We start from the raw sequence: 25,244 nt of genomic DNA on the forward strand, positions 1-25,244 counted from the left end.
CCTCAAAATCACGTATAATAAAAAATAAAAAAAGTTATGGTAGCACATTTGTACATTATGGTGTAATATGGCAGTTAAATTAAGGGATATAATTAAAAAAATAAGTTATTGCGCACAATAGAAACATTGTTGCATTGGTTTAAAACGTCAAAACAGTTAAGTGTCTGTTGTTGAAAATAACTGATGATAAGTGTACATGTATTTAAACACACATTTTCAAACAGGTGTATGCTTTACCAATGTTTCTAATATGCTCATATTTACAAACTTCAATAAAATATTTATAGGGACACTAGTGGGCGTAAAGTGTATTGCAACTCAGTTTATAACTTCAATTATGTACCATTTTGGGGACGACACACGCACGGCCACGCATCTTAGACTTTTCATTTAAATCTATTTATTGAGGAGGTCAATTAAAACACTTTATATATCATCACAATTAGTACAGATACAAAGCAATGCAGAATAACGATTTCTGCAGTCATGTGTAGTAGTGAACGAGTGAACATAAAATTAGAAAATAAAATAAAGTCACTCAATATCTGTATCATTCTTCACCTCTAGGTTAAACTTCCTAAGAAAACAACAAAATATACATATTGTCTTTTGCTAAATCAGAATTTTAGACAGTAAACAGTGTATTTGTAGTGCATTTTTACTGTTGTACAGAAACTGTCACCATGGAACATTTGACATAAACACCAAAAAAAAAAAAAAAAGACATGATGGAATGCAATTACAGCCAAATGCTGTGGAAATGTTTACAGCAACAGCGTATGCATGCTTTTCTAGTTTAAATAGTCCATGATAAATCTCTGCATTTTTAAGTTTAACATCCTGTTAAAAGTGATAAGTATAACTTTAGTGTGTTTATGGTTTGTTAATAGTCAGGTTGCCCTTTTGTAAAGCGACTTTTCTTTAAAAGCCTAGTCTTGAAGTGGTGGCCTCACTCTTCGTCACTGCTGCTGCTGCTGCTGCTGCTGCTGGAGGACTGTGGAGGAAAAGAGAAAAAATAAGCTGCATTTTATAAATGCAACATCAAGAAAGAAGCATGTTGATGATGTCACCTTGGGCACTGGAATTTCCACTATTTTTTAACATCTTATAAACCAAATGGTTAACTGCATATTCAAAGTATTCCTCAGATTAATAAATATTAAAAAAAATAATATGTAGTTGCAGCACTATATTTACCACAAATGGTGTGAAGAACAAATAACTTTCCATTCCAAAGTAGTATTTATAATCAAGTTTTTTTGTCTATGCTCATACAAGCCATCATCATGTTTCATAGTTCAATCTAGTAACTGCAATATAAATCAACCTTAATGATAATTATCAATATTCCTCTTCAAGCAGAATGTCAACCATGTTGATTACCAACAGTATTGTGCCTCTTCAGATGTGCTGCACTTTGCACTAGTTGAGTCATCACTGCTTTTACATTGTGTGTGTGTGTGTGTAGCACTGACTGACATGAAGTTGAAGTTTAATCGGTGTTTTTTGCCCCCAACGGCTGCCTGGAAGGCGCTAGGATTAGGCACTGGTTAAGGTTAGGGTTAGGTGCCTTGAAGGCAGCGGTCTGCGCTGCCTGTAAGGAGTAGTTGGGGGCAAAAAACACCATCGAGCAAAGTTGAAGGGCTGAGGGGCGTAGGCAGGTTAAAGTTTCATCTTTTTATCTAGCGTTGGCATTCATACTTCACATACAGGAAGAGCCATAAACAACTCTTATGTGGTGTATCTTTAAACTTAATCTCACCTTGCCGTGTTTGTGCCCCTTATGTGCTTTCTTCTTCTTCATTTTCTTGGCTTTGTGTCCGCCCACCCCCATTCCAATTCCAGCCATTCCTCCGGCGCATGCTCCAGCCATGGGATTAAAGTCTCCATGATGATGACCTTTATGGCCTTTATGGCCTTTATGGCCTTTATGGCCTTTATGGTCTGCAGGAGGGACTACTGGATATCCACCTGGAACCATAGGATAACCATGTGGCCCTGGAGCTGTATAAGGCATTGCCCCTGGAGGTGCATGTGGTACCATGGCTGGGTTCATGCCAGCTGGGTATTGCCCAGCTGGGTATTGCCCAGCTGGGTATTGCCCAGCTGGGTTTTGCCCAGCTGGGTATTGGCCTGGGTATGTTGGCTGTGGAGGTTGGGGGAAGAGTCCTGATGGAGGTGCAACAGGATATTCAGGGCTGTAGGCAGGAGGGTAGGCAGGGTTTGGTGGGCCCACTGGCGGATGAGGACCTAATATACATAAAAACACATATACACACATTATTCTTCAGAACACCTATATTACTAAGAGGCCTAAAATACATACAGTGTGAGATCCCACCTTGATTTGGCCACATTGTTATATTGTCGAACACTTCAGGTCTCACGCAAAATCCTGAGGAAAGAATGAGAAAGTGGTAAAATAAAAAATAAAAAAAATTGAATTACATGTAAAAAGCTACTATTGTTACACATGTAACTACATTGTATCTTATTATATAAGTAAAATGACATTACATGTAAAAAGCAACTATCATTATGAGTGTAACTACATTGTATGTTATCATCTAATTTAGTATGTGGGTGTTGATTCAATCCAAATCAAACAAGTCACCACACATTATCTTTCCAAACAATGCAGTTCTGTAGATATCATTTGTATCTGGTTGTTATAGCGTACATGTTATATCTGCTATGCTATGTAAAAATGTTCAACCAACATGTTACAACTCATTTCTTGTTTTGTCCAACAAGATATTCAATTTACAATCATATACAATGTAAAAAAGCAGCATTATGCTCAAATTTGAGAACCTTGAGAATCTAACTTATCAATTATCACAATTTTTGTTGTTAAAAAACTTTATTACAACTACTAACAAAGTACTTGAATAACAAACTACACCTCCTGCTAACAATATTCAGTCATTTTCAAATTAGGCTACATAAATTAACCTATCACAGGGCATGACGTGTTTGACATAAATGCCTCAATGAAGACCATTAATTTCGGAACACTGACTCCACATTACAGGTATGATACGACAGAAATTCCAAACAATATGTCACAATTAGGCCTATCCGGTTGTTGTAGTTTCCGGCTGCTTTGTTCCATAAATGCCATTTATAATCATCGTTTTGTGGATGTCATAGGCTTACCTTAGAAACGTACTTCAGGCACAGTGTTTGTCAGCAATTCTGGGTTCCCTGTATGTCTTCCGCATTCAACTTCAGCAAAAAAAAATGCCCCAGGAAGCCACGCCCGTTGTTAAAGGCTACGCACTTTACTTACGTAATGCAAAAGTCCAGCAAGCTTGGATGAAGAGTTGATCTAGGTGTTTCTTTGGTACAAAAATAATAATGGAATTGATGTTTCCTCCCAACCATCCATTGTAAGTGATATTTAAAAGGGAGCACCCCAGTAAGGTTTGACACGCGCGCGCGCACACACACACACACACACACACGGCTTGAAATAAGTGAGTCATACCTCATAGTCGCACAAATCCATTTAATCATGGATCAACAGTTAGGCTATGTAAACAGCACAGGGCTTTAATACATGCTATTCTAACAAAAACAACAAAGGTATTGGCCAACATAACTTGTTGTGGCTCACCTAAACAAACTTGCATTGGTTTGTCATTACTTTAAAGTAATTACTTTATATTGTTTGTTATGGTTAGTTTTTTACATGTGTAATCATGATAAAATTAGTCAAACAATACAAACAAACTAACCTATTGCTGAGAGTGAAGGAATAACATTTTTTCAGTCTTACAACAAAAAAATTCCCATTATGCAATTATGGAAAGGCTTTTTATTTGTATATAATGTAGCTGGATAAGAATAGTTTTTGCAGTATTTAGAGTGCAACATAAAAGGACACATTAAATAACAGTAACACAGACTCAGCCGCACTGCATCAACAAACAAGCATAATCATTGGAACATTAGAACAATACATGACTATCCTGCCTTCCCCCTACATACAAGTACGGCCACATTCTGCCTTATAATGAATAATGCACAAGTTGAAGGAGCTGATGGGATAATATTTCACTGGAATTGTACCTCGTGTGATTTCCTGTGACAAATAAAATTGATTGATTTAAGTAGGACCAGCAGATCAACATAAACATCAAGTATGACCAGCAATAATAAGAAGAAGTCATACTTCAACAAGAGGCTGCCTATTCATTTCAAAAACTGATGAAAATATACTGAAAAGCTAAACAGTAATGACACAAAGAACAGAGCAAATGCTTGATATGTATATTACAACTCAACCGAAAGAGTAAAAAAGAAAAAAAGAAGCAAGTCATGGAGTGCAGCAAGACTCAAGAGAGACTAATCTGTCCGCTACACACTGAGCAGTCAGTCGAGCATCCGGGTCACAGTCCCAACAATCTGTCAGGAGCTCCTGCAGCACAGATCCCTGCAAGTTGGGAAAATGTTGTCAAAACTTATTTCACTATCAAACATTTTCATGAGCTATCCAGTACATGTATCTTCATTGCTACCTAACCAAAACTATGTTCAAGTGAGAAGCACCTGTGTAAGAATACCTGTGGTAGCGTTTCCCAGTGTTTAGGTATGGAGGGTCTCTCGTCCATGTGAACCACGTGCTGGACGATCCTCTCCAGTGTTACATTGGCTCCCAGCTCAGATTCATAAGGCAAAAGATGCTGTGGAGCAATGCCGCCTGCAGATGGAGACATTTGCATGGTTTTTAACATCCATTTAGTAACATGACATAACAGGTAGTATCAAAGCAGTGCACTGAGATACAGCTGATTACACAGATCATCCTCATAGGAAAGTAAAAGCAGAAAGTGTGAAAATCTGACAATATTGAGGGTACATCTATAAGTTTTGATTAATTATTAAGATGTGTGGCTTTATTTAACTGAAAAATCCATCCCAATTAAATGTCTTTCAAAAGACAAGTGAGAACAAAATTCAGAATGGCTGAATCTAAGTGAAGTGCAGAGTTTCTGTGGATTGCTGTAGCAATTTTAAGGGTGGCGAGAGAATTGAACACCCATCTCTTGATTATCTGATCAAGGAAGTTTACCTTCAAATAAATCAGAGCAGCGCATCCAGATCTCCCACAGCAGCAGTGCCAGCGCATATATGTCCCCCTGCATGAGACACCAGCTGTTGCGCAGGTTTACATGGCCTTCCAGGATCTCCGGGGACATGTAGCGCAGTGTGCCCAACTGAGCGTGACCCTGCAGATGAATAGTTATGTGAATTGGTTGTTTCCATGTGTTAGGGCCTCCATTTAAAGAAGCCAAGCCAATGCTCAAAGGGGTTTGGAGGATGCAACATATAAGAAGGATGCCAGACACAAAGTTAACAATTAACCCACAAGCTTCATTAAATTATTCAAAAATATTCCCAAAAGTAACAACCAAGGAGAAACAAAAAGGGATTGGAGATCCCGGCCAAAAAGAACAAAAGATGGGAAGACGCTGGACCAACCACGCAACCTCCCGCGTCTCCCCCTTAACTACCTAAAAAGGATCAACTAATCCTAAAACGAACAAGAGTCAAATAACTGAACTATTGGTAGCCTCCAGCCCAAACTAACACAATAAACTTAAACAACAAAACTACAGCACCTAAACGTGCATTGAGGATGGGAAAAAGAAACCTGCTTGAGGAGAAAAAGTGAGGAAAGAAAACTCCTCACAAGTTTCACAATTGTGAGGAGTTTTCTTGAAGCGTGCTACTGTGTGTGCTCTCCATGTGCACCCTTTCCCTGCACTCTCTGCCTTCTTATCACATCCCCACACTACCTGAGCACTGATTACACTCAGGTGTGCAACAGGCAGAAGGAGGAGGGTGGAACGAGGGACAGAAGCCCCGTTTACACGAAGGGAAGACGCAGATATTTTCCTGCGGTTTGGCCTCTCATTTACACAAAAACCCTGTTTTTATCACAGAAAACGATTATTTCTAAAAACTCCAGCCAAAGTGGAGATTTTGGAAAACTTCGTTTGCACGTTTGCATGTAAACTGAGACAAACGGAGGTTTAGGCAGCTGAGAGAGAGAAAGAGGAAGTGAGTCGTTGCTGTTGTTGCTATTTTCGGGATTCTGATTGGCTAACATGGGCTTGAGCTTCTTGTTACACTGCCACCTACAGGTGTGGCATGCTCTTGACAGCATTGACAGCATATATACACGGGTACATGTAAACGAACACTTTTCTGAAAACATAGAGGTTCTAAATGTCCGTTTATGAAAATAGCCGGCCACGTGTAAACGTAGTCAGAGAGAGAGAGAGAAAACAGGATGCACACAGCAGAGGCACATGTAACATCATGTATTAGATGTTGTCCCTCTGCATGTTTTCATTCATTCAAGAAGATGATGAATTTGCTTTTTAATGACCGTGTGCAATGTACCGTGAATTAACAATAATAAGTGATGGCTGCACCTGGGTCTCACCTCCATGTTTGTTGTGTGGCTCTGCCAGTGATGATGTCCTGAACAAGAATGCAGGATGGTTGAGCATCCAAAATCACATAGGACACAGGTCCCATCTGCTCTCACGAGCACATTGGAGCTGCTGAAGTCTCTGTGGGCCACAGGTGGTTTATGCAAACCTGCAAGAAAAGACACACGTGTAGTAATATGAAGAACCGGACTTGTTTGGATCAAACAAATACTCATACTTCATTCGTTAAGCATACAGTATCAGCCTCCCCATGGCTGGCAAGAGGTGCAGCCACTACACATGACTGACACACTGAAACACAATAGTTCAAACCTCCTGAGTGATATCTTTTAACTGTGAAGCCTGAAAATCAGAAATCATCTGGAACAATACTCCCTTTTAATGTATATAATAATAATATATATATATATATATATATATATATATATATATATATATATATATATATATATATATAATAATTCTGTTAGCAAATAATAATTCAATCAAATCAAAAAATACTAGTCATGTTTCATATTTTAGCTACAATGTGCACATAGACCCACATGATCGTACAGTCATGCTTTCTACATTGGTAGGCTACAACACAGACATGCACGCACATGCACACGCACAGTAATATTCTCGCCAATACCATGTCTGTGAAGGTCAGAGTGGAGATAGGAAAGTCCCTGCGATAAAGACCGGCACAATTTCAGTGACGACTTCCAGTTGGTGGTGTGTTTACACAGATAGGAGTGGAGAGAACCCTGAAATCAAAGGGACACCAGTTAATTATATCCAAGAACGTGAACATTAAAGAATTTAAAGCATTTGGCCACATTGGCTTCATGTGTACAGTGCCGGTAGGGTACAGTTTCAGTTTTCAGAGCTTTTTCACTGAAACCAGCAACCTAACATCCTTGAATTCTCAGAAAATGGGAAAATGCACAATTAATTTTGAAATTTAAACAATTGGTTGCCACTCACACATTCAGCAAATTGCAGGACAATGAGCCAACTGCCTCCATCCAGTTTCCTCCCAGTGCCCAGGAAGTGGACAATCCCAGCATGCTTCATCAGAGGTAGCTCATAGACCTCCTTCTCTGCAGTAAATTTAGTTTTCCAGCCTGCAGGGAAAACTTTCACGGCCACCGTGGATCCCTGGAATTTCCCCTGCCAGACATTTGCAAAATGCCCATTGCCTACAATCTGAACAAGGGTATGAACATCCAGGTTAAATAACAGTACATGGTAAGATATTTCACCTAACTGGATGATTTATCAATATGTTGCACACTGCTGAGCATACAGTATAAATCCATGTGATAGCTGGGCTTACCTGCTGTAGTTCAATGTTAGCGACATCGATCTCAGAGGTTTTTGTTGTTTGGCAGGAACACAGTCGTGAGACACTGTAATCATCAAGAAAGGGTGGCTTCTCTAAAATAATGAAAGTAGACAGGTCTTGTAATTAACACACACTCACAAACAAAGTAAACAAATGTTTATAGTAGCCAAATATTTATGTTTACCTTTGTTCAGCTTTATTGTCCTCGTTTCTAGCCGTGTGGCTGATTCTGCGTATGTACATTGAGAGCAACAAAAAGTAAAAAAAAATCCTTGTATGTATACACATTAATCTGACAATGAAGTCACTTTTAATTTTAAACTAGCCTGACTGAATAGCCATAGAAATCTGATTAAAGAGTAACACAGGACAGAGGTAAAAGGGAGTGTTATAGCAGAGATAAACACCAAGGTCAATTTAGCAGAGAGAATGCAACAGTTACAAGGTCAAACAAGGACATCGTGAGAACTCTATTTCCAGGAACAAATGTGTTTACTGAGGGGTCAAGACAATAAACTCCTCTTGTCTTTGTGCGCTTACTCAACAACTGCAAAAAACAACAGTTAACTCACTGTAAAGGCAATCGATTTGTTCTAGTTTAACTTCCACTTTCTGCTAGTGTAACACATTGTTAGCAGCAACAGTCGTGTCATTGATCACTGTGAAAAGAACAGGTGTTGAGACATATCGCTACAACAATGTATACTCCAATCAGGACAGTGACATTCAATGCAATTCCCATTGTTGTCCACTAAAATAGAAAGTCAAGTTTTTTGAATTTCTATCTTGATGTTCTTACAAAAACAATCTTACTTTTCTTTTTAAATTGGCTTCTCCATTTGGCTGCAACAATCAGCAGCAGGAAGCACAGGACTACCAAAGTTCCAGTCAGAATTATTGCTTTCTTGAGTTTATCTAAGAAGAAAACAAAAAGTGTCCGTTAATGTTGTCTGAATGATGAAAACCTTTTGAGTCATTCAAGTTATTACTTGTGAATTTAGCTTTTTTTTTTAAACAGCAAACATATGATATTATCTGAAGAAAGGCTTAGTCAATTTTCAAATTTAAAAGGGGGTAGAGGATGGTTTAAGTAGAGGAGACTGTGGTGGTGGGGTGTATAAAAATATGATAACATTTTCTGTGATGAAAAGAAAAATACGTCACTCTGGTACAATCTCAGGATATTATTGTATCACTGTGTTGGTTGCAAGTGATATTCAATGATTAGGTACAATCTTATCATTATCGTACCGAGAAAATAAGAGTAGGTGGGTGGAGGCTCTGCCGACTCTGGGGTCCAAGTGATGTTGCTATTGCAGAGGTCTGTGTTGCACACACACTTAATTTGGCGACCGTTGAAGCGTTTTTGTGCCTTGCAGGTTGCATCTGGGCAAGACTTTTCAACAATATCACAAGCTGCAACAGAAAAATCAGTAACACAATAGATACACATAAAAAAAAACCAATAAAAAAAAAACCATGAGAACCATTAAGCCTGCAGATTCATCTATATGTATTACATATTACACAATACACATTAAAGCAATTAAACAGTTTCATGTCATGATGTTGGTTGGGTGTGAGGATTAAAATAGAAATTTTAAGTGCAAAAAAACAGAATCTATACCATGCAGACTAATGGTCCAAGTCAATTTATATCTATTTTATTTATAGTGTTAAATCATAACAGAAGTTATCTCAGGACACTTTCCAGATAGAGTAGGTCTTGACCACACTATAATTTACAGAGACCCAACAGTTCCACCAAGAGCGTGCATTTGGTGTGTCCACATATCTTGAGTTTTACTACGGTTTCTTACCAAGAACGTCAACCTTTGGCTGGCCATCGATGACCCGATAATAACCCACGCAGCATGTGGTGTTCTCACAGAGCTGTACTGAACCACTCACATTGCCAACCGTTGCGAATCTATTGGTCCGGGGAGTCACTTGGAATGCACACAGTCTATTCTGAGGAAAAGACTGGCTGGAGGTGCATATAAAGATGCATTCTGGGAGGAGGAAGAAAGATGAACATCTGTTGTAAATGTGGTTTAAATGGGCAAAAATTACCTTTTCTCTCTGTTATCAACAGTAGGAATTATGATCTGGGCTTCATGGTCACTCTTACTATATAATGCTAAACTAAGAATCTTAATTGTATTGTTTACTGTTGCACTCACTGTTTGTCATTTGGCTAACAATATTGTATAAAAATAGTACTGTAAATATTTTACTATAAGCCACAGCTTCATCATTAAGTCTTTGGTGATGGTTCTATTGTGAGAAGAGTATTTATTTGTCAGAATATCATTACATTTATCTATATACACAGACAAGCAACTTTAGTATATATATATATATATATATATATATATATATATATATATATATATATATATATATATATATAGAGAGAGAGAGAGAGAGAGAGAGAGAGAGAGAGAGAGAGAGAGAGAGAGAGAGAGAGTAATTGTTTCTGTATGATTTGTATGTGGGAAAGTCAAGACTAGAAGATGCCCAAATGTGCATATGAGGAGCCACAATAATACAATAAAAAACAATAAAAAAAATAAAGAAATGAAGATTATTTTTAGGCCTTCAGGAAAGCTGAAGAAATGAAAGGGGAGAGAGAGGGGGGAATGACATGCAGCAAAGGGCTGCGGGTCAGAGTCGAACCTGGGCCCGCTGCATCGAGGAGTAAACCTCTATATATGGGTGCCCATTCTACCAACTGAGCTATCCGGGCACCCAGAGCCACAATAATTCTACAGCTACAAAAATGTTTTACAAGCTCAAATATAGATGACCCTTATTTGATTCCATAAATATTCCTTCTAACACCACTGCACATAATATACTGTTACACTTCCTGAAATTCTTCAAAAATAATTTTACCATTTTATCAGCGCTGTAGTTACAGGGCACATGCACATGAACATCTGTCTTGTCTCTTAATCATTTAGGGTCATGCATTTATTGACAAATGCAGCATTAATTTTAGGCAAAAACAAGACTCAGTAAAGGAGGTATACTCAGGCGACATATTTACAACTACAATTTCCCTGCATGACTAAAATCTGGTTTGTACAGTCAGTGGGTTGGCACTATATTGAATAGAGGAAGTTACTAAAAAAATACATATTTCATTTGTATTTATATGTTTATTTACTAATATTTAATTTCTTAAATCCAAAATTGTCATCATCTAATAGAGTTTAATAAGGTGAGGATTGTATTATTAAGGTTAGGAGTTACAGCAGGTACAATTCTACTGCTTCAGCAACTAATTACTGAGCTATCAAACTGCAAATCATAAGTCAAAAATCAATCAAAAATGAACACAGAAAACAAACCAAAACAAAGAAAGAAACACATACACCTGCATCTTAAGAGTTTCAAAAGAGAGAGAGTTTTTTGGATAGCAAGTTTACTCACCCACAGCCAAAATCAGCCACCACTGTTGCAGAATCATGGTCGCTCTGAGCAAGGCCCGGCCAAGCAGGGAGTGAGTATTTATCAGTCCTGGGAATGTAAGGAGTTTCCCACGTTTCCCAGTCATACTCCCACTGTCACACCTGCATGTACAACATATGCTGCGTGCCTGCCATACAATGGGCTGTGGGAATACAGGACATTTATCAACATTATCATCTCTCAGTGTTATGGAATATGACCTCATTTTATTATTAAAAGATATATGGTAGCCCAATTATAAAAGAGAAATAAACAGAAACCCTTAATATTAGAAAAGCAATAACAATACGTATAGTAGTGTGGTGGAAGTTTTTCGATGCAGCAGGTGTAGATGTTTTAAAATAGGAAGGTGAAACAAAATAAGGACAGTCGAAGACTAAACCAAGTTAGGTTTTTGTATTTTATTATAAATATATTTGCAAATATAGGAGTAACACGATTTCACAAAAGGCACAGCAGCCCCGTTTGGAAAAGTGTCTTCAAATGAGTGAACAGAAACACTGAGCTTAAATACATCTTCAGAGTGACAGCACACACGCACTTGGCTTATTATGACTCTACATTTCTCACAGGCAATCTGATACACATGAAAACAATCAAAAAAACACAAGAGACATCTTGGAGCGATTTCACCTCCTTCCCCCTGTACGACTTTCACCCCCCCAGTTGCATCTCAACTGGCATGGGAGAACTGAATGTATCAGGAGAAATAGTTTTAGGGTGACCTTGTAGCCCCTATCTGTTCAGACAAACAGTGCTCACATTATGTTCCAGACTTTGTGATTCTCACTTAGTTAGAATCAGATTCTACATGTGGGGAATGAGATAAACTCCCTTTCAGCATTGTGAGAGAAAGCTAACAGAGAAGAAAATAAGACAAAAATATAAAGAATCATGCTTAAATGTAAATTTGCCATTGCATTAGGCTAAGTCAAAATGATGACATTCTATGGCATAATTACGACTTACTAAATCAAAATTATGAGATACTAAATAAAAGTCATGACTATTTCAATCAAAAGTATTACTTTTTAAATCACAATTGTGAGATAGAAAGTCAGAAATTCCCATACTTTGTCAAACCTAGGTCAAGATTTTAATATGTATAAATTGGTTTATGATCAAATGCCTGCATAATGGCATTCCCATCAGCCTTGTGCAACTTGGAGACCTGAATCATTCTATAGGAAAATGATGTAGAAACTATAGATTTTGCTTTTCATTGCTGGAAACGCCTACTTTTTCTTCTAAATTTCTGCTGCTATGTCTTGGAATACATATTAAATTCTGCTTTAACTTACTAAATGAGAATTTCCGGGAAACATTGAGCTACTTTGTGTTTTGTTAGTATGCTAACATGCTTAACTAAGATGGTGAACATGGTAAACATTGTATGCTAAACATCAGCATTTTAGCATTTTCATTGTGAGCATGTGGCATTATTATTGTGTCTTGAAAGCATATAGACTGTATATTAAAGTCTGCATGTTTTGGTATTCAGTTCACCTCTTGAGGGTGGAGTTTATATGCGGCATGTTCCGACGCTGTGTGCATTCGTGCAACCCTGAGGTACAAAACAGGCACATCTAATTTCCAATCACATTAATTGGACAGTTACCTGCGCGCGGGCGAGTCTAGCTAAACTTAAGAAGTTAGCTAGTGGTCATCAAGAATATAATGGTTAAGTAACCTAATATTACTTCATCATCAGGCTTAAAACACACTATTTTGTACTTTTTCATATTTCAAATCTAAGTTTGTTGTTATGTTTCTCTTCAGGCAGGGGTTTTAGGAATTAACGCCATCACAAAAAAACTTGTGTTGGCCGATGTTTTTGCGGACGACTCTGAAAATGAGCGAACATTTTACGGCTTTTCTGACAGTGAAATCAGCGACCCCTGCGATAAGGTAAGTCCTTTGGCTTAAATTAAGCCTCCATATTTCCAGATCCAGCATCACATAGGTAAACATTAACCTACATAACCTACATTTGGAAAAGGCACTTTGTTGGGTTGTTTTATGACACATGCTGTCAAATAGTACGAATAGTAGCTACGTTACGAATAGTAACGTTGCCCTGAAGGGATTTGTCATAATTAAATGCAGCTGACAGCAGACCAACAGTGAATTTAGCATTGAATATTCAACCTCAACCAAAATTCTGATGGAATTTCAACATTGAATCAATGTCACCATGCTATCTAGGTATGCTTTTTATATTTTTGGGTTTTTTAGGTTTGGATAAAAACATTTTACCATAAAGGTGTAAGATATGAGATGGATCACAAGCCAAATGAGAAATCCTCTCTATTTATTTACATCAGAATTCAAATTTTCAAGATGAAGATGAAGCCCAGCCTGACCTTTCCCCCAACAAGCAGAAAGCCACATCTAAACCATCTTTTGGTGCCAAAAACTTCAGGCTGAGGGTGGCTCTCCGCTCCGCTCCCTCTACTCAGAAGTCCACTGATGATGAGGAAGAGGCAGAGGAGGAAGAAAAGATGATAAAAAAGAGCGGGGTGAAGTGGGCAGGAAAGACCAGTCAGGCTAAGAAGAAGAAACGTGTTAAATTTGAAGATGAAGAGATAGCAGTGGCTCGGCCGTCTCCTTCTAAAGAGCGTGGATCTGATTCAGCAGAAGATGTATCCAAGTCTTTCCTGGCCAAGAGAGAACAGAACATCAAGGCCAACAAAGCAATGGTAAACCAGAAACACAGAGAACCATATACAGAATAGTATACTATTTGAAGACTGACAGTACAACAGTGTATTTAAAGCTGTAGTTCCCAAAAAATGCCTAAGACTACCCAGGGTAGAAGAACACTTACTGTATATTCATTGCATGGTACCCCAAAACATACTTTTAGTTTCAAGTGTTTAGAGAAGAATCCCGCACACTGACCATTACGCAAGCAATAATTTATTTAGAAAAATACAACGTTTCGGTCTCAGACCTTCATCAGGTAAATTCACACATTCACCTCAACCATAGCCTTAAATAGTTTGGTTGACTAACCAGGACCAATCAGGTCCGGCTCTTGAATGACGTCATTCATTCACAAAGTGGCACTCCCATCACGGAGCTTCAAGTGTTGAAAGATTTGCCCTGCTAGACTGACTTGAGATGTTTGTCATTTGCAATGTCTTTTTATCCTCCGTTTTCTAACAGTTGGCTCAGCTGATGGCAGACCTGCAGAAGATGCCAGGAGGTGCCGGGATTCTGAAAAAACAAGCAGACAAACAGAAGACAAAAGAGAGAAGTTCTGTGAGTAGAAGATAATAAAAAAAATCTCTCACAAAACTACATTTTTGAGGGATGGTGAACAGTAATGTTGACCCCATATTTTGCTTAAGATTCTAGAGTAAACAAAAGGGGAAACAACATATTATTCGCTAACACAGTGGACACCCTCCTATTCTTTATCTTCAGAATTTAGTAGAGCTCTGAATAATAGCATTTGTAAATAGACTTGTATGTACTGAGGTGATTTTTTTTTTTTTTTTTTTATCTAATATTGCCTGCAGCGCCCACCACGCTCTGGTGCAGCTGGAGGACAGTCCAGGAAGAACCCAGAGCGGGCGTCCCGCAGACGGACCCGCTCTATGGGGGGGGGAGGTGAGGATCCTTCAGCCCCTAAGGAGGAAGAACTGGAGCTCAGCTTGGAGGATGAGTTGCTGGAGGTCTGCGCTGTCATTTATCAAGGACCAGTTGAAAATGTTTTAAAAAAGTATTTTTCATAGCACTGTATAACATGTAAGATTGTGCGTTTGTGTGAAACTACTATGTGGCTGTTGTGTCGTCCCTGAGCAACAGTATACAAGCATTTACAAAAACTGATTGGGATGAGTAATGATGGTAAAAATCTGAGCTTTATATTTGTATCAGTGTGTTGTAACCTTTTATTTTTCTCATCCGTTTTGTGTTGTAATGTGTAGTGTGTTCGAGGTTACCGTGTATTCGTCTTTGTTCATGACTGTGTTTAGCTAACTTAATCAGTATCTTTTCAATATCTGCGTAAAACCTCAAGCTAAATTAATCAGTACCGTCGTCTTTGTGTTCCAGGTACGTCGTAGCCGTGCCCCACAGCGCCGTGGAGCTCCACGGCCTAATCAGTGTAAACCTCATTGTATCCGTCCTGTGGAGGACATCACAGAGGACGAGATTCAGCTGGTTGCAGAGAACATGACTGATAAGGTCTACAACAGCGTCACAGTGAGTTGGACTCTACCTAATTCTTTTTTTTTCAGCGAGCTATATGGGGATGATACAATATATTGAAAGATTTGATATCAAGGTTAGTTTGTAGCTAAATCAGAGACCAGTAACAAAATCACTGTGGCAGCTTTGGTTCAGAGTCCTGATATTTGAGGGAAAACTGATGAAGCCATCTGGTCACTACCAGGTGGCAATCTCTCCTTTACTGAAATGTACCGTAATGTAATAAAAATGTCAGTGTACCTGTCCACCATCTCTTGTTGAGGTTTCTTTGCGTCTTTTCAGGGCTCCACATGTCATCAGTGCCGTCAGAAAACGACTGACACTAAGACGTGCTGCCGCAGTGAGGTCTGCCGTGGGATTCAGGGACAGTTCTGTGGGCCGTGTCTGAGGAACAGATATGGAGAGGATGTCAAGAAGGCGCTGCTTGATCCGGTCAGACTGCCAGACACACCAACACACGCTCTAAACCCGTGTCGCTGCACAAAAGATTAATTTTGCTTTAGTACAGTACTACAGTGTAGGACAGTATTACTAAACTCAGCAAAAAGGGCAGGGTTTGATACATATGCTGTTTAAAAATGGTCGTTATCAGTACCTGTCACATTGACATATGACTCTGAACTCTTGAATCTCAACTTTTCAACACTCGCACTAGCAACTTTTCGTTCAAGTGGCAAGACAAAAAGTGGATAATAACTTAAGTTTGACTACTTTTCTAAAGATAGTTGTACACAGGCTTTGTTTCTCTGCGCTTTTCATCATTTGCACCTTAGGTAAACAACCCTGCAGGCATACATCTCAAAGTGGTAGCACTTGTACTGAAAAGTTAAATGTTTGTTTTTTACAAATTGTTTTGCTTGGGTCTTTCTCTGATTTAAGTGATTTTAGTGTTTCACCATTTGGTTATCTCCTCAGGAGTGGAAGTGCCCTCCCTGTCGTGGCATTTGCAACTGCAGCTTCTGCCGCCAGCGTGAGGGACGCTGCCCGACCGGCATCCTGTTCCCCCTGGCTCAGTACCACGGCTTCTCTGACGTCCACTCCTACCTCAGCAGGTGGGGACACTACACCAAGGTTTAAACTGATAGATTCGGGTGTTCTTAAGTTGCCGACTACTAACAGCAACATATTTACCTAATCCCTTTTTATTTTTTTTACAATGGATAATACCCATGTGTATATTTACAATGGAACTCCTCCTGGTCCAACAAAGTGGCCTAGGGTGGGTTCTTGCAGAAAGTAGGGCAACCCATCATTCAGTCCAGGAGTTGGCCATGAGGATCACAAACCTAGTTATGATCCTGCAAATCCACCTTAATGAACAGCATAAGTGTTGGAACTGACAAAACCTCTACAATGTTTTTACTTCTCTCCTTACAGCCTCCGTAACAAACTGAAGAGTGAGGATGACGACGTAGAGACGTGATATCAACACTAGGTGGAGCAATTGTTCAAACTGTTAAATGTATCCCTATTCAAGTTTTGAGTCGGTTTTTAATCCTAGTAAAACATACACAACCTGTGTGATTTGAAATGAATAAAGATTTTTTTTTTCTGATCAGCTGATTGTTAGATTGAAACAAGTTTTGCAAAGAAGAGACCATAGTGTATTCATAATTTTAATCCAGCTGTTGGCATTTGCAGTAGTTAAACACAATATAAAATCCCTTATTTAAAACGGGGCAAAAGAAATAAGAGCACTTGTTGTCCGATGAACTTAATCTATAGAGTTTCAAAGGAGAGCATTTAAACATACATGTTCTGACATAATACAAGTTAATTCTTTCTCAAATAAAGCAGAATCCTAAAACAAAGAAAACAATATTCAACAATGGTGAGAAGCATCTTTTCGGAGAAAACGTTGACCCTTAATACATTATGCAACTTATTTGGACAACAAAGGGATGTGTGTCCGGTGCTTGCCTCAAGCTGGATCTTTTCCAGTTAGACCTTTTAACATATGCATTACAAGAGTAACAATTATTAGGTCATGGACCAAAGAAAGCTTTCCTAGTTTTGCTTATAAAATGAGTATGAACCTTTGGTTTTGAGCGTAGATATTTATGCAGTCTGGACATTATTACAAAATACTTCACTCTGACCAGATATGACTAAAAATGAAACAGTTTTCCACTGAAAAAAACAAACTGACTGCAAGGCAAAGATGATACCACCGGGACAAAAAAGTACTGGGAAGATCTGGACTGTATAGAATACATTATTCTATGACAGGCTCTTAAATTTAAAGATTTAATCTACACACATTTATTTATATTTGTGTGTGTGTATGTATGTATGTATGTATGTATGTATGTATGTGTATATATATATATATATATATATATATATATATATATATAATTAAGATTGATTGTGCATGAGAGGTTCATACAACTGAAAGGCAATTTCAGTAAAATGATCGTGCCTAAGCTAAGAATGTATGTAGCCTTTACATTACCAAAAATATATATATGTATACACAAAAAAAATCAAAATGTTTTGCTATGATAAACATATCAAAAGCATGATGGCTTGAATGTGTACCTACATAAGAGATTAAAGAGTTCTTCTCAGGATTTCAGTGCCCCCGACACACCTACATTCTCACTGATTAGTGCTCTCTGACCTGGTGTACTCCAGCCCTCCTCTAAACGGCTCACCCTAAAACGCTTTCATATATTATTCCTCATACTGGGATTGTAAGTTTGTGAACACGTCCCGTTCTCCCAAAACTGCAACCAATTCAAAATATTTGCTGCTCAAGATTGTTATAATTTCAGTTTTAGGGGTGAATACAGCATTATGGGCCAGTAAGCCTGAGAGGCAAGCCTGATCCAGCAGCCCAGTCTGAGAGGGCAGAAACACCTGAGGGGAACAGGAACAAGTATCAAAAGCTCACAGCGTTGGAAACAAGGGTGAGAGTGAGTTAGTAGTGTCATCTCTTTACTAAAATAAGCTTTTAGAGAGGATATTACTAGCTACCAATGAAACATCAAGAGTGCCGGTCAGTGTGTGATATTGCAATCCCACTATCAAGTAAGATTTTGAGTCTTCGCGTGGGACAAAGGTTAGTGTAGTGCCATTTCCATTTCAGGGGAAATAAGATTTCATGATGATTTCACAAGTCTAACATTTTCATCCAACTCTGACATTAAAATGCCACAGGTATCTTAAATACAAGATGGAGATCCATTTCCCTGCCCCAGTTCTCAAATTCAATAGTGTCTGTTGTGTTGCATGTGTGACCGCCTCTCCTGTCTGAAGCCTTTGGGAGGTTCCGTGTCTGCAGTCAGAGATGCCCTTCAACCCCAAATGTCCAAATGCAACATCCACCACAGCCCTCCCTTAGTAGCTGTTGCCATTAATTTGGTGAAGGTCCACCTGCATCATGTTGATCCCACTGCTAGCTAATCGAGCTATGCTCTCTGCAGATAAGGTTTCCATGGTGACGATGGTGTGCTGGTCACTGGCTGACACTGCTCCTGTGCCGATTTTCGTTCCTGCTGTAGGGGAAGCAGCGTCCGTCGAGACTGTGGTGCTGCTGCTGGTGGCGACGGCTTTCTTGTTTAAGTGGGTTTTGATGTGCTTGGAGAGATGATCGCTGCGCATGAAGCGCTTGGGACACTCTGGACAAATAAACCTTTTTTCACCTTAAAAAAGGAGAAATACAAATAATATAAAAATAGCAGCAGCTGGTATTACCTGACTACAACAGACTGTTGGCTATGCAGTTGAAAGTGTCCGTTTATGAAGGATTAATGCAATGTACTGCAGCGTAGAATAAATTTTTTTTTATATTTCGGGAAATAAAAATATGCAAGATATGAAGGGTACGTAAGATTCAAGGGGATAATCCTTAAGCAGCAACTAACGATTTTTTTCATTATCAATTAATCGGTCAATTATCTTGATAAATCTGGCCCATAAAATATCAGAAAATAATTTTCTGAAGCCCCCAACTGACATTGAAACCCAAATATATTTACTTTTAATATGACTTAAGACAAAAAGCATCAAATATATAACCTAAACAATAAATCGAATATCAAAATAGCTGCCAATTTTATGTGATTATTTAATCCTGCTGCATAAAATGGATTCCCTGGAAAGCTATGTTGCCAAAAAAAACAGATGTTGACTTATGCAAACAGGCTTATCTTTTACCATTTTTAAAATTTAAAAAAAAAGCACATCTTTGGACTTACTGTCATCTTTGACGTTTTGCAGTTGAGTGAAATTTTATGCTCTTCTCATAATGCCAAATAAATCAAACTAAATCCTCACCTGTGTGCGTCCTCTTATGGCGCTGAAGCTCATCTGAACGGGTGAATCGTTTGCCACAGAAAGACCAGCTGCAGACGAAGGGTCGCTCTCCTGTGTGCCAACGCAGATGGGCCCTCAGGTGGGATGTCTTGCCGTAGATCTTCCCACAGCCCGAGATGTGGCAAATGTGCTGCTTCTTTTTAGTTGGGTCACTGTTTGATGTAAAAAAACTAATCAGAGTTAGAGGGTTACAATTTTTAACTAAATTCAGAGGGTACATACAAATCAGCTGAAATTCAAAACATCACTAACTATGCTAAAACATAATTTAATTAAATTAATTAAAAAAAAAAAACCCTGAACATTATTAGCATCACAACAGTCGACTTGACAGCAGTAGACTTGCATTAGACTGTACAGGTGTACCTAAAAAAAGTGGTTCAATGACATACCGTCCTTCTCCATCCTTGCAGAAGGGGCAGGTACAGGCTTCCCTGCGGTTTCGTCGGCCTTGAGGTTGTGGGCTTATGTCCTCATCATCCATAGCTGTGCTATCATCCAAACTTTCTCCGCCTGTCTGTAGCGCCTGTTCTCCTGCAGTCATGGTATAGAAAATACTTGTGTGAAATCATTTATAACAATGGTTTGAGATGTTATGTTATGTTAAGACACATTTCATTAATCAAGTTCAGAACATACTGCAGATAGCCTGAGCCCTCCAGGCTTTAACTACAAGACTAAAGGAAGCGTTTGTAATGTCAGCACAGACACTGATGTGTAGTAAAAGCCACCATTCAGGACTGCTAGAGTCTAAACAAAGCCTGCTGCATACGTAGCTGATGGGAAGCACACGAAAACAAATTACATCACACAACGCAAATTACATGCACTAAAAACAGACAATAATTCCTCACAAACATCACAAATGTAGACTAGCAAATGCATAGACCTAATGTGAGGGGCTAATAACAGAACTAAAGAAGGGTTTAGGCATGATAACGGTTGCTATAAGATGGGAGTTACACCCCTACTAGACACAGAAGTTGAGCCCAACCTACAACAACAGTACTATAATGTGACCATAGTCTGAGGAGATGCAGGGTTACCAAGATATTTTTCTTTTTTTCCCCTTCAAGAACACAATCTCATCCAGTGCAGTAAAGAGCTTAGGGAAACACTGGGCCAGCTGAACTGGTTAAACCAGTATTGTGCACTTCACACACAGAGAGCAAGAGAGGTCAAATATATATATACAAGATACTTTGCATTTCAGTCTGGGGGAGAAGAAACCTCAATACAGGAAGTAAACCTAATTTTCTAGACTACTTAACATATTTACTCAAACCAACTGCCAGTTAATGTACCGCTGAACAATTACTGTGTCCTGTAAGAGTTGTTGGTTGTTTGTCTTGCCTAAACTAACTCAAGCTAAACACAATCAAAAAGGTTAATTTCAGCCTCTGTTATTTTGATTGCAGCAAAAATGAATGTGAAGATGTCTGAAAAGTAGTAACTACAAATGGAAAAGTCAAATAACACATTAACCAATTCAATTTTGCAATATGGATACAGTCCTGCATGAGGATTGCATAGTTTAGCACAAATAAAGTCCTTCGTCGCACAAGGGCTACTGGGTTTTCCTGAGTCAAATACTATGTAGTTTTTTTTATACTGAACATCAATGATTCCTGGAAAACAGGCTACTGACTTACCTGCTGTGCTAGCGATGGTGATGGGAACAGTCTGCAGCTGGTGCAGCTGGTGCATCTGCAGCCCGGAGCCTCCTCCGAGTGTGTTAAGATTTATGGTCTGGATGCCTGGGATCTGCACTGTGTTAACAGACACTCCTCCAGCTGCAGCAGCACCCTGAGTCTGGCCAAGTTGGGGGAGGGACTGCATTGGGGCCAGCGTGATCTGTGGTCCTGTCGGACTCTGGATCTGAATGGTCTGCCAGCTCACCTGGCCATTGGGGCCTACAGTGCGCAGGAGGATGGGGCCTGTGTTTGGCATAATTTGAAGATTTTGAAGCCCTTCCTGGCTGAGTGTCGGAGTTGCAAATACCTGACCCCCAGCCTGGATGGTCTGGAGGGGGGTTCCACCTTGGATAACCTGCTGAGGCTGGATAAGGATCTGCTGTGGCTGCTGCCCGTCTCGGTTGTCCGGCTGTATCGGGACACCTAGAGAAGATGCAGTGTTCTGCTGGAATGACCCCGTCGCCACTCCATTGCTGTTACGCGTTTGGGTCATTCCATAAGAAGTGGTCTGCGTGGTGACAGCGGACGCGCTTGTCATGTAACCTGCCCCGCTGGACACTGGATGTTGCTGTATAAGTTGGTTTCCCCCTGTATCCCCTCCACCATTTGCATCTCCCCCTCCACTTGTTCCAGTGCTAACGGGCAACAGAGTGATGTTTCCATTTAGTGACACGGGCATATTTGCCAGGAACTGGTGCTGGTTTTGTAACATGCCATTGCCTAAGCTTATATTTTGTATGGGGATGGCTCCCTGAAGGAGACTGGGCATCGTTATGATGTTTCCTGCTGCACCAGCTCTGTTGGTTGCAGCTATGATCTGCTGGCCATTAGAAGATGACACTATCTGAAACTGCTGGCCTGGTCCAGCGGTAGGTACCCCAGAATCCTGATGAGCATGTGCCAACTGCAGTGTCTGGCCATCTACTGTCTGAAACTGGGGAATAACCTGGTACTGAATGTTGGGCATCATACCCGATATGGTGGTAAGCATCTGCTGACCCTGCATGGATGGAGCCTGAGCGACTACGTATTGCTGTTGCTGTTGCTGCTGTCCCTGAGTGCTCACCACAGCTGCTGATGGTGACAGCACCTGTCTGCTCTTGCCTATGTCTCCTACTGTCATCATCACCCCTGAAGAGTCGGTGGTGATGGTGTTAGTGCCTGAGGTTGTTTGAATGCTAAGTGGGACAACCTGCCAGCCGTTGGCACTGGAGGTGAAAACACCCTGGTTTAGGTCCAGCTGTTGCTGCTGGTTTTGTTGTTGCTGGTCTGCAGGGGAATCATTCTCTCCTGGGGTGTCAATTCGACTGCATGTGGCTGCCAACAAGGCGAGAGGAGATGGCTGCTGGGAGTCCTGGAAAGGGAAATACATGAGAGGAAAAGGAATAGAAATGTATATAGTAAAAATACATTTTACTATCTAACATCTACATGTTAATGCTGCAGCTCAGTACAAATATAAATGGCTGTCAAAGTGTCCACTCATCAAATCTACCGACGCAGTTCAAAATGGTATACTAAAAAGGAAATAATTATACCAATACAGTTATGCCAACATTCATTTTTAGTGTATTTCCATAAGCAACCTTAAAAAGGTGCTTTACAATAAATCAGCAGATAAAAATATTAAAATAAATAAAAGCAAGATAACCGCATTATTTGAAACATTAACATCACAAGTAGGATGGCCTGAACTTAAAAAAGCAAAAGGATGTTTTAAAATAAAAATAAAAATTTTGACTTAAAGAATTGATTTCCAATTCATGTGATGAGTTTAGATTTAAATTTAAAAAAAAAAAAAAAAAAAAATGGCTTTGTAAATGCCATTCTATCCATGCTATAATTGTGACACGCCATTCATAACATTTAACCTATTTTTTGTCATGCAAGTTTCTTTCCAGCACTTCACAGAGAGTGGGACTGTAGCAGTCCGAGGGGAAGCAGGGTGGGAGATTATGGGAGGGACCGCATTTTTTCCAGAGCAGCGGCGGGCTCGGCTTCCCCTCCCCCCAAACCCACCCATCTCCCTCCCACACATTATTTTGCCCTATAAACTGACACACTGCTCTAGCCACCCCCTCCAGGGCCAGCCAAATGGGCCGAGCGAAATGCACATGAAGTGCCGGGGTATGATGGGAACACCCCGTGTGGGCGAAATTTACCTGCCCATTCCCCACCCCAATGACATGTGCTCTGGAGAGAAAATCAACAACCTGTACAAGCCCCGACAGACATGAATAACATAAATAAACGGACTAATAGGAAATAAATAGCAGGATCAGTGAACATGCGCGGGGGAGTATAGTTAAATGTTTCATCACAAATCATCTGATTTGGCAAAAAGCGAAAGTCCGGTTAACTTACTTGTGAATTTGTGTTTCGCTTTTGACTGTAGCCTCCGCCGCTCTCCACAGCGGCCATTTCACCCTGCTGCTGATCTGCGGAAGACGAGTTTGTAAGATCACTTCTGATAAAGTTGCTACATTTAAAACTGCAGACCATCAAACTGAGTTAACACTGCATTCAACAATGGGGAGAGAACACAAAGGACACGCATGGTCGACCTCACAAACAGAACTAAACTTTAGGAACTGTCTAACGTCAAGCAATTCAGAGAAGAAATGCAAGGAAATCCATGCCACAAGTGCTCCAAAGGGCCAGCTAGCCCATTAGCTAAGCTAACATGAACTCACCACAACATGTAACGTTAATGCTCAGGGGGAAAAAAACTACTAGCTAAGTGTTAGCTACACAGACCGACGTAGTTTCAACTGCACTAACGTTACTAAATGTAACTTCTAGTGCACGTGGATTTGATCAAGTTCATTTATTGTGTAAGCATGTAGTGCCAATTAAGAACAGAAGTTACGTTAACGTTACACAGGTCGCTAGCTTTCCTTGGTTGGCTAAATGTTGACGACAATCAGCAGTTAACTAACGTTACTCACTTTTAAACTGATTGAGACGCTAGAAAACAATACAACTTCATACTGTGAATACATTTAAAACATATACTTTACTTAGCTATACATAGAACTGTTAACGTAATGCTTCGTACACAGCATGCCTGTGAGAAAAAGTTCACTTACTGCTCATAATTTGAAGACGGGAGGAGTTTCTCTGCTCTTTTTTCGGGTTGACAACTTTTCACAACTTCACACAAACTTGACGGGCTCCCCCTATGAAGGAGAAAGACGAGTGCGTTCGATTTATGGACCCGCGAAGGTAGTAGCCTACGAGCACGAACATTGACAAGCAAATAGCTTTTACACTATAATAATAATTATTATTTTATTTATATAGCACCTTTAAAAATAGAGTTTACAAAGTGCTTTGACAGACAAGGCAAGGCAAAAGCAGAATATCCAAAGGTCAATATAACAACAGAGAGCTAAACAGTGGGGCCAAACAATAAAAAATGTTGTGTAAATAAATACAATTGTTTATTATTTAAGAAGACAAAAGAACATAGTACAAAATAAAATAAAAATAAAAAATATGCAATTAAAAAGTGTAAAAATAAAAGAAATAAGTAAAATAAAGTACATAAATAGAAGAGCAATAAAAAAAGAGATGACATCACATGAAATATACTGTAAAAATGGGTTTTAAGAAGTGATTTAAAAGAGTTTCCTGATTCTGAGAGCATTATCTCAGACAGGTCATTGCAAAGTCAAACATGTTATTGTTTGACAAAATGATAAGGCTCACTTACTAGATTATTTCCGGGCTTTCAAC

The 25,244-nt window shown here is 39.4% G+C and overlaps 4 protein-coding genes across 11 annotated transcripts; 1 reads left to right on the forward strand and 3 right to left on the reverse strand.

Moving 5' to 3' along the window:
* Nucleotides 1–296: 296 nt before the first annotated feature.
* On the forward strand, nt 297–17,343 carry LOC116051609 (cell division cycle-associated protein 7-like). 3 transcript variants are annotated; one of them, XM_036002160.1, is made up of 11 exons: nt 297–301; nt 5,870–5,873; nt 12,935–12,954; nt 13,054–13,182; nt 13,599–13,973; nt 14,443–14,538; nt 14,799–14,954; nt 15,337–15,486; nt 15,775–15,924; nt 16,408–16,544; nt 16,870–17,343. In XM_036002160.1, exons 3-11 carry the CDS (start codon nt 12,952–12,954, stop codon nt 16,913–16,915), a joined length of 1,242 nt encoding a protein of 413 aa, XP_035858053.1. In that variant the 5' UTR covers nt 297–301; nt 5,870–5,873; nt 12,935–12,951; the 3' UTR covers nt 16,916–17,343. The 3 variants fall into 3 exon arrangements, 2 of the variants coding, with proteins under 2 accessions (XP_035858053.1, XP_035858052.1); XR_004897606.1 differs by lacking the exons at nt 297–301; nt 5,870–5,873 and having other exon boundaries at nt 12,762–12,954; nt 15,775–15,856; XM_036002159.1 differs by lacking the exons at nt 297–301; nt 5,870–5,873 and having other exon boundaries at nt 12,762–12,954.
* Nucleotides 381–3,352, reverse strand: prr13 (proline rich 13). Of its 3 annotated transcripts, XM_031301712.2 has the most exons (5): nt 3,160–3,352; nt 2,342–2,395; nt 2,113–2,250; nt 1,763–2,082; nt 812–994 (listed from the first exon to the last, which is right to left on the reverse strand). In XM_031301712.2, exons 2-5 carry the CDS (start codon nt 2,355–2,357, stop codon nt 950–952), a joined length of 519 nt encoding a protein of 172 aa, XP_031157572.1. In that variant the 5' UTR covers nt 2,358–2,395; nt 3,160–3,352; the 3' UTR covers nt 812–949. The 3 variants fall into 3 exon arrangements, with proteins under 3 accessions (XP_031157570.1, XP_031157572.1, XP_031157571.1); XM_031301710.2 differs by having other exon boundaries at nt 381–994; nt 1,763–2,250; nt 3,160–3,340; XM_031301711.2 differs by having other exon boundaries at nt 1,763–2,250; nt 3,173–3,348.
* LOC116051357 (anti-Muellerian hormone type-2 receptor-like) lies at nt 3,798–11,380 on the reverse strand. 2 transcript variants are annotated; one of them, XM_031301701.2, is made up of 12 exons: nt 11,236–11,380; nt 9,618–9,809; nt 9,049–9,213; nt 8,611–8,712; nt 7,982–8,026; nt 7,789–7,889; nt 7,437–7,658; nt 7,102–7,216; nt 6,458–6,615; nt 5,078–5,234; nt 4,569–4,705; nt 3,798–4,438 (listed from the first exon to the last, which is right to left on the reverse strand). In XM_031301701.2, exons 1-12 carry the CDS (start codon nt 11,357–11,359, stop codon nt 4,322–4,324), a joined length of 1,635 nt encoding a protein of 544 aa, XP_031157561.1. In that variant the 5' UTR covers nt 11,360–11,380; the 3' UTR covers nt 3,798–4,321. The 2 variants fall into 2 exon arrangements, with proteins under 2 accessions (XP_031157561.1, XP_035858050.1); XM_036002157.1 differs by having other exon boundaries at nt 7,982–8,032.
* Nucleotides 17,344–17,890: 547 nt separating the features above from the next.
* sp1 (sp1 transcription factor) lies at nt 17,891–24,702 on the reverse strand. 3 transcript variants are annotated; one of them, XM_031301697.1, is made up of 6 exons: nt 24,596–24,702; nt 23,871–23,944; nt 21,465–22,860; nt 20,205–20,346; nt 19,774–19,964; nt 17,891–19,139 (listed from the first exon to the last, which is right to left on the reverse strand). In XM_031301697.1, the coding sequence occupies exons 1-6, from the start codon at nt 24,600–24,602 to the stop codon at nt 18,835–18,837; spliced, it is 2,115 nt and encodes a 704-aa protein (XP_031157557.1). In that variant the 5' UTR covers nt 24,603–24,702; the 3' UTR covers nt 17,891–18,834. The 3 variants fall into 3 exon arrangements, with proteins under 3 accessions (XP_031157557.1, XP_031157558.1, XP_031157559.1); XM_031301698.2 differs by lacking the exon at nt 24,596–24,702 and adding an exon at nt 24,455–24,576; XM_031301699.2 differs by lacking the exon at nt 24,596–24,702 and adding an exon at nt 24,446–24,571.
* Between the last annotated feature and the right edge of the window lie 542 nt (nt 24,703–25,244).

This window comes from Sander lucioperca, chromosome 6, assembly GCF_008315115.2.
Source record: "Sander lucioperca isolate FBNREF2018 chromosome 6, SLUC_FBN_1.2, whole genome shotgun sequence".
NCBI classification, from domain to species: domain Eukaryota; kingdom Metazoa; phylum Chordata; class Actinopteri; order Perciformes; family Percidae; genus Sander; species Sander lucioperca.